This window comes from Cydia splendana, chromosome 3 (assembly GCF_910591565.1).
Source record: "Cydia splendana chromosome 3, ilCydSple1.2, whole genome shotgun sequence".
NCBI classification, from domain to species: domain Eukaryota; kingdom Metazoa; phylum Arthropoda; class Insecta; order Lepidoptera; family Tortricidae; genus Cydia; species Cydia splendana.
Window position 1 is genome coordinate 15,221,324 of NC_085962.1, and position 14,221 is coordinate 15,235,544.

General features: G+C 37.0%; 1 protein-coding gene across 9 annotated transcripts in view; it reads right to left on the reverse strand.

The window, feature by feature from the left end:
• The window catches only part of LOC134806781 (proton channel OtopLc), a 63,411-nt gene continuing 49,190 nt past the window's right edge, over positions 1-14,221 (reverse strand). For 3 of the 9 annotated variants that reach the window (XM_063780123.1, XM_063780124.1, XM_063780125.1), the window contains exons 4-16: positions 12,150-12,334; positions 9,689-9,924; positions 9,348-9,428; positions 8,360-8,474; positions 8,098-8,258; positions 7,845-8,010; positions 7,180-7,341; positions 6,677-7,042; positions 6,055-6,271; positions 4,530-4,814; positions 3,856-4,090; positions 3,175-3,342; positions 1-2,472 (exon numbers count right to left, since the gene is read on the reverse strand). In XM_063780123.1, coding sequence (XP_063636193.1) covers positions 2,332-2,472; positions 3,175-3,342; positions 3,856-4,090; positions 4,530-4,814; positions 6,055-6,271; positions 6,677-7,042; positions 7,180-7,341; positions 7,845-8,010; positions 8,098-8,258; positions 8,360-8,474; positions 9,348-9,428; positions 9,689-9,924; positions 12,150-12,334 — 2,518 coding nt within the window. In that variant the 3' untranslated portion in view covers positions 1-2,331. Of the gene's footprint in view, positions 2,473-3,174; positions 3,343-3,855; positions 4,091-4,529; positions 4,815-6,054; positions 6,272-6,676; positions 7,043-7,179; positions 7,342-7,844; positions 8,011-8,097; positions 8,259-8,359; positions 8,475-9,347; positions 9,429-9,688; positions 9,925-12,149; positions 12,335-13,033; positions 13,309-14,221 lie in introns of those variants that run through there. The other 6 variants (XM_063780131.1, XM_063780129.1, XM_063780126.1 and 3 more) reach the window with 6 other exon arrangements.

Genomic DNA, 14,221 nt, shown 5'->3' on the forward strand with positions numbered 1-14,221 from the left:
TCACATATATTATTTTATTTTATTCAATAGACATTTATTTTTACTCATATACTATAAAGTAGAATTTCCAAATTTTAATTTTTGGTATCTAGGTATTCAACACTGATTGAGTATCCACGTGTGGGTTCGATTACAATGTTAATCCTAACCTAACGCATATACGTCGGCATCTTCTGTTTCATGCATTTAGGTACACAGTATATATCACCTACAAAATTGAACGAGTTGATAAGTAGATAATAGTATAGATTTATCAAAGGTCCTAGTGTTAAAATATCGGCAGTGATGAGGCAAGCCTAGCTCTCGCGTTTCACTGAGCTCGCAAACTCTGACAGAGGCCAAAGCTTTCAGGAAATTATCTGAGGGGCTCACAGGTCAACTTACTTAGCATTAGTAATAAATTACGAACTTTACTTTAACATTAAAATATAATAAAACCATTCAAAAACTAACTAGATACACACCACGCCGCTTCTCACACACACTCCCAGATCTTATAGTGATTAGGTTTACTTTTACCTTAAGTTAATTTACAAAGTTAATAAATGTGTTATAAATAAATAAATTATTAACTATTTTATACAAAATCCATAACATCGAACTGATATCACGTATAAACGACGCGTTTCGTATTCAACATCATCTATTAATATCGTATGTAAAATTAGTAAGCCTATAAAAATAGATTGCACACAAAGATCGTTACGAAAATATCTGCAGTGATCATTTTTAATGCAACAAGGCGGTAGTATAGCCATTTGTACGTGCATGCACCATTGCCTTGTTATGACAGTCAAGTGTAAAAGAAATGATATTGTTAGTGACATGTCAAACCCAGAGACGGGTCCAATGCTGTTGTTAAAAGAGATGAAAAATACGATATAAATGTACAAAAAGACCAGAGTGTTAAGAAGGTAATTTAGATTTCCTCTTTTACCTGACTGTTTACTTTATCGAGACCATTTCCAGAAATGGGAATTAGGAAGTTTGTACATTTCATCATAATTGAATATTGGTGTTTCAATTACCTACGATCCAGTGGGCATGTTTAATAACAGTGGTGGATTTGTCACATTACACATGGCCCCTTGCAATAAAAATGTATACGTGAATCATATTACAAAGCTACCCAAAATCATCCGTACAAAGCAGTTTACTGCAGCTGAAAAAAGTACATTACTATCTGTATGTACTCCTAAAATTAAGTACATACTTCCCACTAGTCACTACCGGCTTACGATTATAAATATTCCGAAATTTTTATATTAAACTTCCGATATAGGTACTTCTACTCGCTTACATCAAATAATCTGATCAAGGTAATCTATTATGTTGTCTAATAAATCTTCTGAAACTTTAATATAGCAGTTAATATTATTTTTAATATCTAAATTGTTACGACTTCAAAAACGCGGTACAGCATTTAAAGAATTAGAAATTCTGGACTAAACGATATAGTATAAAAAAAATGTTGCTGACTTAGGTAGTCCTTTCAAATTATGAATGAAGAATTGAAGGTAAAATGTAAAATATTGTCAAATTTTAATTGAGCCTTAATCCTAAAATTATGGCACATAAATTATTCTAACAAAGGAGGGAACTTTTCACAACTGGGATAATTTGTGTAATTATGTATCATGTTTCGATCAATCAATTTTACTTATTATTTAGTAAAAAAAGTTTTTTAATTTAAATTTTAGAAATCGCAAGATATGAATTCGAAAAATGAGCAATTTGTATTAACGTGCGTACCTACAAAAGAAAAATATTGTAGGCAATGCAAATTGTAAAAAATTTTTGGTCGCGTTAGTCTCCACAGTCAGTCTTCGAAGAAACCTAATTTTATTATGATCTGTAACTTATATGGAATGTAAAAAAATCCGAAAAAACTGCTAAAATGTTCAAATAAACGATTTAAAAAACCCTTTCTAGGTAGTTTCACCTTCAACAGCTGTTTATTTGCGCCGGGATAGCAATTAGTTTAACTCTACAGTAATAAAGAGTTTGTAAGCTTCGCAAAATTCGTCACACGATTCTAAAATTGAGAATTTTAATCTGCGGGATGATTCTGATAACAATAAAATTTATTCCGTTCTAACTACACAATTGCTGTCCCGGATAAGGACGAAATCAGTGGGTTCCCAGTATATTCTAGGACGTTGTTGACGATTACGATTGGATTCTCACTTGTACATTCCTTATACTGTATCGAGGGTTCAACTTATGATGAGGGTTAACTCAGGCATTACGCCTGGTTTTGTTATGGAAAGTTATGTAAGAAACCCTCATTTTGCGAGACCCATTACGCTCATTGGTGTTAAGTTCTGGCGCTCACTCCAGGCGCGCTTTGTAACTGGTCTTCCATATCTCTGCTAGAGTTACAGCTGAGTGGAAACGGTGGAAGATGCAAAGTGGCAGAGTGAAGCGTTGAACCAGGGACCATGCCACGTAGCCATAAAAGTCCAGTTGAACCTGGAATCGATATTAATCATTTGAAGAACAACATTAAAAAAAAGTTAACTGTAAATTGGGAACATTAATTACTTTATTATTCAACAGACACGTTTTAAAACACCGACAAAAGTAGATACCTAATTAAAATTATTTTCTACATTTCTAGCAAGCTCTTTTGAAACGATTTGTAAGTTAGTAAGTAGATAATAGATAACTTGTTAAATATTTCAGGTCTATCCTAACTATAAAACTCCCGTGAGACTAGAACATATTAAAATTATTTTAAACGGGTTACTCACGTATTATTAAGTTGAATAAACGCTCGAAATATTAGAGGACAAATTTAGAGGATCTTCGTCTACTTAAAAATAAGTGTATAACCCGTAAATAATTTTATAATTTGAGCCGTGTCTATACAATTCGTTTTTTTTTTAGCATTAGAAATAAGGTAAACAATCTTGGTGTGTCTTTTAATTGAAAAACACATTTTAAAAATAAGTTACGGGAAATATGTAACAATTATGAATCTAATACGATCATTTATATTCTTCTGCTTTCATAAGTAATAGTTACTGATTTTTGAAAAGCGTTTTTCAATTAAAAGACATGTCAAGATCGCTTACCTTCTTTCAAGTTCTTTCTAATGCTAAAAAAACGAACTATAGATTTGAACCAAAATTGAGTAATGAATGTCTGTATCCATTAAAAAACTATACTTACGGGATTGGCCAGTACTTTCTGTGCCTCAAAGGTGTAGAGGAGCCACATGGTAACGTTGCAGATGAGCAGGAAGGTGACGGCCTGGCGCGCCGGCTTGCTACGTTCCTGCTCAGGGAGATGCACGCGGCGGCGGGACACGTCGGCGATGAACAACAGTTGGAGCACCACCTGAAATTAATTATCATTGAAAGGCATTAGCCCGCCAATCCGGCTGAAATCAAAGTCTACAAAAAAGGAGCAAGAGGGCCGCGCCCAATAAGTTGGACTAAGCACACTTAACATTTAAGTTGCCGAAGCAATTCATGCTGTCGAGAACGATGAGATGGCGGATTATCGTACCTACTGGACAAGCTGATGGCCTGATGGGGCATCCAAAGTATTAGGTATCGACGGAAGGAGGAGGAGGAGGATGAAATATATTGTTTTCCAGTACTTAATTTAAATGCCGGAAAACCAAAAGTGGAGGACCAGGATCGATTCGAACGATCTAGTGAAGATTATTACACTCATAGTAGCTATAAAAGGAGTTTTATTGATTGTGATATTTATGGCCCGATATAGGTAGCTACCGCGTGTTGATTGCTATCAATTTTTTTTACAGACTTATATGTACCACGAAGAATGTCAACATGCATACAGAAATAATTAGGAGTAGGTAGTACCTACACTAAAAAGATTTACCTGAAGAACACTTAAGCATCCAGTAATCATGACGAGCAAATTCGGCTCATGGGTGAAAGCTCCCATCCCACCAGCGATGACACTGAATACGGCGTACACGAAGAGACCGAAGGCAGACACGCGCAGCAGGATGTCATTCAAGTCCGATTGTTCTTCGGAGCGGAACTTCAGCGATTGCACCCTGCGGAGAGGTTCGGTGTAGGAGGGGGTATTGCTCCATCTCATTACTCGACCACTGGTCGTTACAGGGACAACCAAGTATGGTAAATGATTGAGGGGTAAAGATCACACAGTATCGTGGTGAAGGTTAGCAATGAAGGTAATAAATAAAGACAAAATTGGAGCATGGAGAGGGGCAGGGTGGGAGAAAACAACAAACTAAATAAGTAAATAACAAAAAGTTAAAATTAATAAAATCTAACTAAAATTAGAATAGGTAACTACCTAGATGGAAAGAAGGTAAAACAAATGCAACTAACATAATAGAGGTTTTTACTAACCAATCTATAAGTATAATACATTTGTTAAACAAAGTGACACAATTAGAAAAGGATACCATATTTATAAGAGATACCACATTTGAATAAAACTGTTGTAATAAATTTAGGAAGAAATTACGTACTACTACTTTATAATTTGTTAAACAAAAGTAAAACAAAAAACATGAAACTTACCGTATAAATCCGATTAAGATCGCCAATATAGATAAAACCATCAGAGCGCAATGTGATACATCAGCCAAATAGATCGAGATGCGCTTCAGCTCTTGGTGTCTAATGAGCACGAAGAACAGAATCAAGCAGATGAGCGAAGCGACCAATAGCAGCAGTCCACAGAAGAGGCCCTTGGAAGCTCCGGCGCAGTCGACGCGGTTTCCACGCTGAGCCGCTGCCAGTGCTGCCGCCCTGCGGGAGAGAACAGCTTCCAGACGTCTTTCCAGATCTTCGTCGTTGGCCACGCTGCAACCAAACGCGTACCCGTCAGTACTTAATCTCGACACTAACTGCCGGTTTTACTTCAAATCTAAACATTACTGAAGAACAAATCACCCAATGACCGGCTCCTTAAAATACAATCATTGGCCTCATTTTCTATTTGACTCACTGTCTTCAAGATTTGAGCGGCCGGGTTATTCCCGTTAGTTACCACCAAGTTAATATTGTATCACCAGTGGTAATAACTGAGATTTTTATTATCTCATGCGTTCCCAGTGGTAACAACAGAGAAAAAGAATTTCCTGTAGTTAACACCAACTCGCTTTGGTGGTACCTAACTAGTGGGATTTCTTTACTTAGTTTTTACCACTGGGGCCACTTGAGAAAAAAAATATAAGTTGTTATAAGTTGAAGATTTGCCCCGATCTCTCGGACAATTTGTATGTCGAATTGGTGCAAATTATATTTCGTCAATTATACCACGAACATTTTGCTAATGTTCAATAGGTACTAATACAGGTAAAATACCTAAATAAATATGAAGTGCTTTAAAAATATATACGTTGATTAGTATTTCAGTAAACTGCTCTAAAACTGATCAAAATTAATAAATGCATTTTTATAATAACATTCATTATTAATTTCCCCTTAACTATTTTAATTTTTAACTTGTACCAACGAAATTGTTTAACAATATTTTTGATTATTTTTAAAACAGTTACTAAAACAGAAATCATCATAAAACTATATTTTAAAGCACTCTTAATATTGATCAAGGTATTTTTATTAGTATTGAACACTAATAAAATTTTGGTGGTAACTTACTGAGAAACTCAGTTGTGTTTAGTAGCAACAACTGAGAAAAATAATCTCACTTGTCACCACCAAAGCTTGTTACCACCAAAGATTTGGAGGTAACTACTGAGATTTTATTTCTTAGTTGTTACAACTGGTAACAACTTGGTTGTAACTAGTAGGAATGACTCATGGGGCCAATCATTGGACAGGGACATTATTTAGTGTAGTTTACTACCCTATGTTAGCTGATGAGGGTGATAAGATTTAATGGAAGCATTCGTGGTGTAAATATGAGTCAGGTTAATGCTATAGCCTATAGCCACCATATGATTTAAAACCGGCAGATTAAAGGACAGTGAAAACTAATTTTATTGGGATGATAAAAATTGTGCGTTAGGTTGGTCAATCAAAACGTTAGGTTGCGTTTCGGTTACAACATGCTTCTAATGGTAAATAATTAAGTTACCTAGGATAGCGGCCAATGTGCTTCCACATGACGTAGATAACGGCGGCCCCGATCAAAGAGTACTCGATGATGAACGGGTAAAGGTAAGGAGCGGAGTCTGTAACGATGGTTCCCATAATTGGGATTCGGCCGCATACTGTGGTGTTATCGATGTTGGCGATCAGCGCTTGCGGTTGCAGGTTGTATAAAGACTCAAACACTTCCGAAGAGTTGTTCACTGAAAACATATTTATTGCAATTAGCCTCATCATTGAACGATAGTTTACTTAAGTAACAATATATATTTAACAAGGCGTAAAATACGGGTCTAGGTTGGGATTTATTTATGAACTAAACATAAATTCTAAATGCGACTAAAATAGCTAAGACCCTGCAGGGAATTACAGTTTTCTGCATTTCGTCAGAATCTTAGTTTTTGGTCACATACGTAAACAACAAACATGCACAAAAGGTGATATGAAAAAAGTAACAAAATATACCTAAGACGATTTCCTATGGAAACACTAGACAACCTACGATACATAATAGAATCTGATGGCACTAAACATTTCAGGCAACGGCAAATAAAAAGTGCATCAGCGACGAACGGAAACGTGAAGTTCAAAACGACACTCCGACAAACCTGGCGAGTGAGGCGGTTCGTCAACGCGGTAGGTTTCGACATTGTTACCCCATTCGTCCCTGCTCGTGAAGTACGAGCCAGGGGTCGAACTCTGCACCATAGTGCTGACAATCGGTTTCAAGGTCGACGAGTAAAACCCTTGGTACACTTCTAACATTGCCGACTGAGATTGAGTTACTTTCTCATCAACCAGTGGCGCATGTGTAGTCGTTGTGAAAGGATTATCGTTGGGCCAAGCGTCTTGTTCGCGACCATAAACCATCCCATTATCGTACCCTATAGTACTCTTAATGGTATCGATTATTTTCGATTTCGAAGGAAAACCACCCATGTTAAACCCGCTCAAATATGGTGAGGGAGTGGTCGCTGAAAATGAGTTTAAAACGCATTTTATTGACATGTAACATGCAGATTTTAATATGATTGCGAACGATTCACAAGTACAACATTAGTGTATTAGTAAACGAATAATAAGTAATGTAGGTACTTCATACAAAACTTACTCGTTGTCGGAGTTGTGATGGGAGCAGAGGTTGTGGTAATACCAATGGAATTTCCTAAGGCTTTGGCAGAGTTTACGGCCGTTGAGGCAATAGCAGTTGCAGCTGTGCTAGCAGCTCCAAACACTTTCCCAGAGTGTCTCAAAGTATGCTTACGAATGACCCCTGAAAAAAAAATGTTGACAATCTTAGTCAAATCCTTCTTCTATTCCAAAAGTCCATTAAAGGTTGACTCACGCTAGACCGGGCCGTGCCCGGACCGAGGCGTCCAACATGTCATTTTCTTCGGTGATCACGTGGTGCTATCCATAGAAAACAAAGCTCCGGAAGCTCCGGCCCGGCCACGGCCCGGTCTAACGTGAGTCATCCTTAAGGCTTCATCATTATTTTATAACCGCCCCGCACATGTTATTTGGTCACCGTCTCGTCAACTACTAGCCCTAGACTTGACAGGCAGACGCAAAATTAATGATTCTCTGAATATAATCCTGTCGTAATTAAAATATTAGGCACCTAGTTTGGTTCTACGTTTTGATTTTCGTAAATTTACTTAAAATATCCGTGCTCATTAAACAAACAGAAGATGCACTACAGCCACTACAGGGCTTTACACATAAAGTTACATTACAAGCACTACAACTCGTAATATCACTAAAGTAATATCTTACCTCCAAGAACTGTCTCGCCGGACACTCCATTGGGATACCTCACATGGTAGTCGGTGATTTCTTTTAAAGATTCTAAGACCAATGTTCTTATCCATACACAGATGTTAGTTGCTACAACGTGCATTAATCCAAATCGGGCAATAACTTTGAATCGATGAATGTTCAACTGAAATATTGAGAGATTATTTTTAATATTATTATTAGTCCGCGTATGTCAATATTTCTCACATAATTGTCTAAAAAATATACTCACTCGAGAGTTCATGAAAATAAAGTACATTTGCATGAAGGTGAAAACCATCTGCAGTACTGGGTTTACCCCCTTCAAGATAAGATAGCAAGGGGAATCGAGAGGCAGCTCAAAGAAAGTTCCGAATTCTAAGCCGTTGTATATCATGGTACCCAAGCCGAAAGCTAAAAGAAAAATTATTATGAGTAAGTAATTGAATAACCATAAATTATAAATACGTCATTTTATTCAAAGCTGCCAATTGTATTGAAAAATATTTGCTTACCGATAGCTCCAATTCGTAGGAAAAAGCTACCATGACTATGCTCATTTTGTGAAGTCTTCCGTCTGCGTACTGGTCTGGCCACTGGTCCGGCTTCCATCTCCACAATATCTTGTTGCTGTTTGAAAAGAAAAAAGCATTTTTAAACATAATATATTACTTATTCCAAAGATGACCCACCTAAAGATACCTCCATCCAATGAAATCACACTCCTCATAGAGAAGCATAATTTCGGTGAAATAGTGGCGCTGTACAATGGTGATAAAATTGTTGCAAATGTATTAGTATTTACTACTCGATTTCGTGCCTACTGTTAATCTTTCTTACACTCGTATGTTATATGTACCAGTGTACCTACTATAATATTATCATCGCTGGTTCAAAAGTAAGAACTCCTCTGTCGGCTTAACAGGCGTTTTTCAAGAAAGCAAAACCATACAGCAAAATAATAGACTTATTGAACACTTGCAGTGTAGAGTTAGACCAAGACAAGTCTGCAACAATTTTGGTAGCACACTCAGCGCAAGTGTTATTTATATAATACGTCATAATTTCATATAAGTTTGACGTTTAAAATAACACTTGCAGCTATCAAAATCGTTGCAGACTTATTTTGGTGAAACTCACATATTAGTTAAATTCATAGTCAATTGAATTCTACAATATTGATATTTGCTAAAATTACAGTTTGTATTCCAGCACAATTACAGTGGGTATTTAAAATTATATTCCCATTTGATTAAAAATATATTTAACTATTTATTCGTAGATACAATCGATTTTAACAGCCAATTAATGATAATTTCCCAATGAATAACAACGCGTTAACTCCACGCGTATGGCGTGGAAGCGTTTCATGTCTTCAATAAGCCTATAAAACGTACACTCAACACAAAAAGCACTATCGCCAACCAATGAACTACGACAGCACATCCAAAGCTCTCCGCAATGATATGATACAAGTGTCAAGCGGGATGCGATGATCCTCACCTGGTCTGACGCATACAGCGCCATTTGAATCTGTAATTGTTGTTGACGAACTTTATCACGCATCTTACGGGGATACACCTCCTGCCCAAAATGATATGAAAAAACAAAAAAAGTAGCCGGCGTAAACAAAAAAGGGGTCATGCGCCTGTTACTTCCATGTCAAGCGGTCACAGTGACGACGTGGTTAAACAAACGAATGGCGAAAATCATGGTGATATTCAATAAAATATAATTCAAAACGAACATTTATAGGGTTAACCAAACGAAGCGATAACAGTGTGTGTGATAAAATTGAACAGATAAAATGGATGTGCTGTATAGTGATTTTAAGGTTAACGTACCTGAAATTGACTTTGTTTCTTGGCTTCTTTGCTTGGTTTCTCTTTTCCGGCGTCCTTGTCCTTGTCTTTTCCTTTGCCTTCTTTCTTGCCATCTTTCTTTCCATCTTTGCCTTCTTTGCCGTCTTTTCCTTCTTTCGCGTCTTTATCTTTGGTTTTCTTTTCTTTTTCCTTCTTCGGTTTCTTCTCTTTTGGGGGAGGCTTAGGTTTCGGGGGACTTCCACTACAGCAGGCGCTTTCTGTCAAATAAAATCACACAACACAAATTACACATGGAAAACTATACCTACTCATGGACAAATTTAGAGGAACGCAGAAAAATACTAATTTTGAAATTACTTTAGGTGCTGTCACAGACAAGACATCCTCCAGACTGAGCATAGTAGCGCTACCGCCTCTGCCACAAATATACGGTAGTTTTACTCCATTTTCGAGTCAAGTGTCTTTGTGTGACGCCCGTGTCTTTGAACGGACCAATCACGGCACAGGACTCGCTCACCTCGTTCCCCGCACCCCTGTATTTTTGGCAGCATCGGTTTCATGAAATAGTTGCTCTAAGCTTCGTCTAGCGGATTCCTAGTCTATAGGTGCTGTAATCCAGTAATTAAACCTTTTTTTTTTGCGTTCCTCTTAATTTGTTCATAGGGTGGAGTGAAATCGAAATTTCTTGAATATAGCAATGGAACCCCACTAAAAGGATATCTATTTTTTTATTATTTAAGGCAAATTAAAAAAAAATGGTATATACTTTTAACCCTCTACTATTCGATTATTATATATAAGTACTTATAGCAATATATATATTTTTTTAATAATAATAAATTTATGCTTATTTTTTTTATAACAAGTTTTATTCATTAAATAACATCTTTTTGTTACAGATATACTGGATTGCTATACTTATTTTTGTTTATAACATATATTTTTATGACACGGTAAAACCAAGTAAATAGGGGTTTTATGGAAAAGGCCTTTAACCCGGATATTGTGCACAAATTGGAGTTTACAACTTATAACAGAACCGTGAAAACTATTTTGAATGTGATAAGATAATAAAAAGAATACTAGTAAAAGTAAATAGATGCCTAACATACGTGTGAACATAACCCAAAAAGGGCGTAAGCGACGCCGAAGGGCGAAATTTGACGCTTATTTAAACATATAAGTAACCCTTTTTTTGCAGTAAAATGATACTTTTCGTAATCAATAACGTCATTACTTTGACACAAGAATGTCTAAAAAAAATAACTAATATAGTTTTTTTACACTGTAGCATTTTCCTTGTTTTGCATGAAATTGTTTAATATGAAATTTTTAAATTATATTATTTCATAAATATTTTTTGGTAATAACTTATTATACGCTTATTAAGTATTATACATATTATAATTACAATAAAATGTACAAATATTAGTGAAATAGTATAATTATTTAAATAATTGATGAAAATGTACCTTTATTAATTTCTTTAGCGGCCGAGTAGAGGGCTAAAAGTAGTGTTGATTTTGAAACTTGATATAATCACTATAATCTACATGACAAACTGCAACTTTTTTTACCGGTTCCACATTGATAATCAAATTTTTATTTTTTTCCATACCACGACGCTCCACCTATGTTCATGAGTATAGTTTTTCATATGTAGTTATTGTTGGCAAAGTACATAATAATTGGCTCATCAGGCTCCTAGAGTTTTGTGTATGAGTCTTATATATGTGTAAGCAATAGGGTATATACTGTTAAGAAACTTGAATATAACGAGACCATTTCGTCACTATTAACATACAAAAAAAAGCGCTGGAAGCGCTGGTGGCCTAGCGGTAAGAGCGTGCGACTTTCAATCCGGAGGTTGCGGGTTCGAACCCCGGCTCGTACCAATGAGTTTTTCGCAGCGTTTTTCGGAACTTATGTACGAAATATCATTTGATATTTACCAGTCGCTTTTCGGTGAAGGAAAACATCGTGAGGAAACCGGACTAATCCCCATATGGCCTAGTTTACCCTCTGGGTTGAAAGGTCAGATGGCAGTCGCTTTCGTAAAAACTAGTGCCTACGCCAATTCTCGGGATTAGTTGCCAAGCGGACCCCAGGCTCCCATGAGCCGTGGCAAAATGCCGGGATAACGCGAGGAAGATGATGATGAACATACAAAAAAAAAACCAGCCGACCCTTATTAAATACAAGACACCACACCCAACCCAATAGGCTATCTGAACTATTTGTATTTGAGCTAATTCCACTAATATTGATACAATAGTGCCACATAACAACAAGTCATTTGAACAAACGTTCAATACCTTCTTAACACATTCAATACCACTAAGTGCTACGGGTTACGCTCGTAGCGCGTAGCCACGGTTTCGTCGTATGTAGCGCGTAGTCGCTACGAACAGTGTACCCGACAGTCGGGTTCTTGGTGTTGAATGTGTTAACATACTCGTAACTAGGTAGACTAATCACTCACCTTGAAGTAGGAAGCAGAAAACGTACAGCAAAAACAATATGCTCATGCCATAGAGGTAGGTGAAGAATCCTTCATAGTAGTAGAGGGGCAGGTTGTGTGTGATGACATCGCTGATCACGTAAGCGATGCAAACCACCACCAGAAGTTTCGCGTAGATGAAACTTGAGATGATGAACAGGGAGGTTCTGTAACAAACAAAGGATCTTTTATGAAATTAGCGCACATGTGTGTTCTTAGAATCCAATCCATCGAACAATGGCTGATTTGATTGGTTATCGCAGAAATCGATGTTAGCCAAATATTTAATGAGTTATAATATACAATTACGCGGTTGTTCACCATCACAGATTAAGAAATAAGCATAGTAAACTTAATAAAATAAATTATTAACCGTAACAGAATTGTTCTCGCTAGGTAATTTCACCGAATCTTTTACACACAGTCAATACAATGTAGGTACATATCACCATTCTGCGCAGTTGCACGTACACTGCAATAATGAACAGAACACAAAATATATTCTTCTTTCAGCAAAATTTTTGACAAATGATTCTGACTTTCTATTTATCTTTCAGTGAGTTTAGACTAGATTTAGATATCGATAATAAGAACATTTAGATTTTATTGTACCATATACTATAAATAAATATTACTTTTTATATTCTATTTTACATACGAATAGAAAAGAGTGCATAAAGTATTGATTTCAATGTAGACATCCATTTGCATTCATATGTAAAAATAGATTTTTCGACTGTTTTAATTACAAAGACACATTACACACACATTTTATGGATTGTATGGCATATATTATAATACGCGGCTTTTATGATGAGGTATATGAAGGTTTGTTAAAATTTCAATTCGTCAACCGATCGACATACTTTTTGGATGGCTTCGGCTGCACGCATTTCAACTCCATTTCCTTATTAGCCGTGTTGTGTTTCTCGGCGATGGCGATGTCGCTGCCCTGCTGTCGGTGCTGGCCCACCGGCAGGGTCGCCATGTTGTCCACCGCCTCCAGCTCCACTGTGGCCACCTTCACCTCAGCCTCCATCGGCTGATGCTTCTCCTTCCCCATCACGACACACTCAACACACTCAACGCACTTAGGCTGTATCCATAAGACTCAGGGTTAAGGATACGGGCAGGGCGGACTGTGCTATCAAAGCTCCGGAAGTAAGGTGCGGCGGGACACTGAGAGCCGAGTTGCGCAGTATTGGATGCTGCGCGACTGACTAGGGGTGTCGACCCTCCTGTGCGAACCCTCTTTAAATTGCACTCGTAATGGCGAGAGGGTCGTAATTCCGTTCGATGCGTGATTGCAAAGGGGAGTTGCAGAAATGCATGTTTTATGCAGCTAATGCGCTATCGACTTTCAGCGGTTTAAATATCTTACTTGACTTTTATTTATCTCTTTATTATACACGACGGGATTACCATTTTTTTTAAATTATGTGTATTAGTATTCATTTTTTTCCGTTTTTTAGGGTTCCGTACCTCGAAAGGATAACACGGAACCCTTTTAGGATCACTTTGTTGTCCGTCCGTCTGTATGTTAAGAGTGAAGACCCTTTATCTCAAGAACGCGTGGAGGTATCAAGTTGAAATTAAACCATAAACTCATGTCTGTGTATAAATCAAACTTCTAAGTTAACGTAAAAAAAAGATACGGCCGTTTATGCTGCTAAAAAATGTATAGATACCTATTTCGACACTCTCAAGGGAATCAAAATGTATAGGGTAATTCCCTTTAACCTAGAACTATGAAATTTCGCAAGTAATATCGTCTTACACTACAAGTAATACAGAGAAAAATCCAAATACAATACATTTATGAAAAAAAAGTAATAAGTAAAATTTGTACGGAACCCTCGGTGGGCGAGTCCGACTTGCACTTGTCCGGTTTTTTCTCTAACGTTAATATAAAGTCAAACTATGAGTACTACACTCTAAGGAATCGGGCTCGGCAAGCACAGACAAAGATGTTGACCAATAAGAAAACGTCCCTGTTTGGATACTTACAGCACCAACACGGCCTACACCGTGTCGAACCGAGCACGGACGGTTAA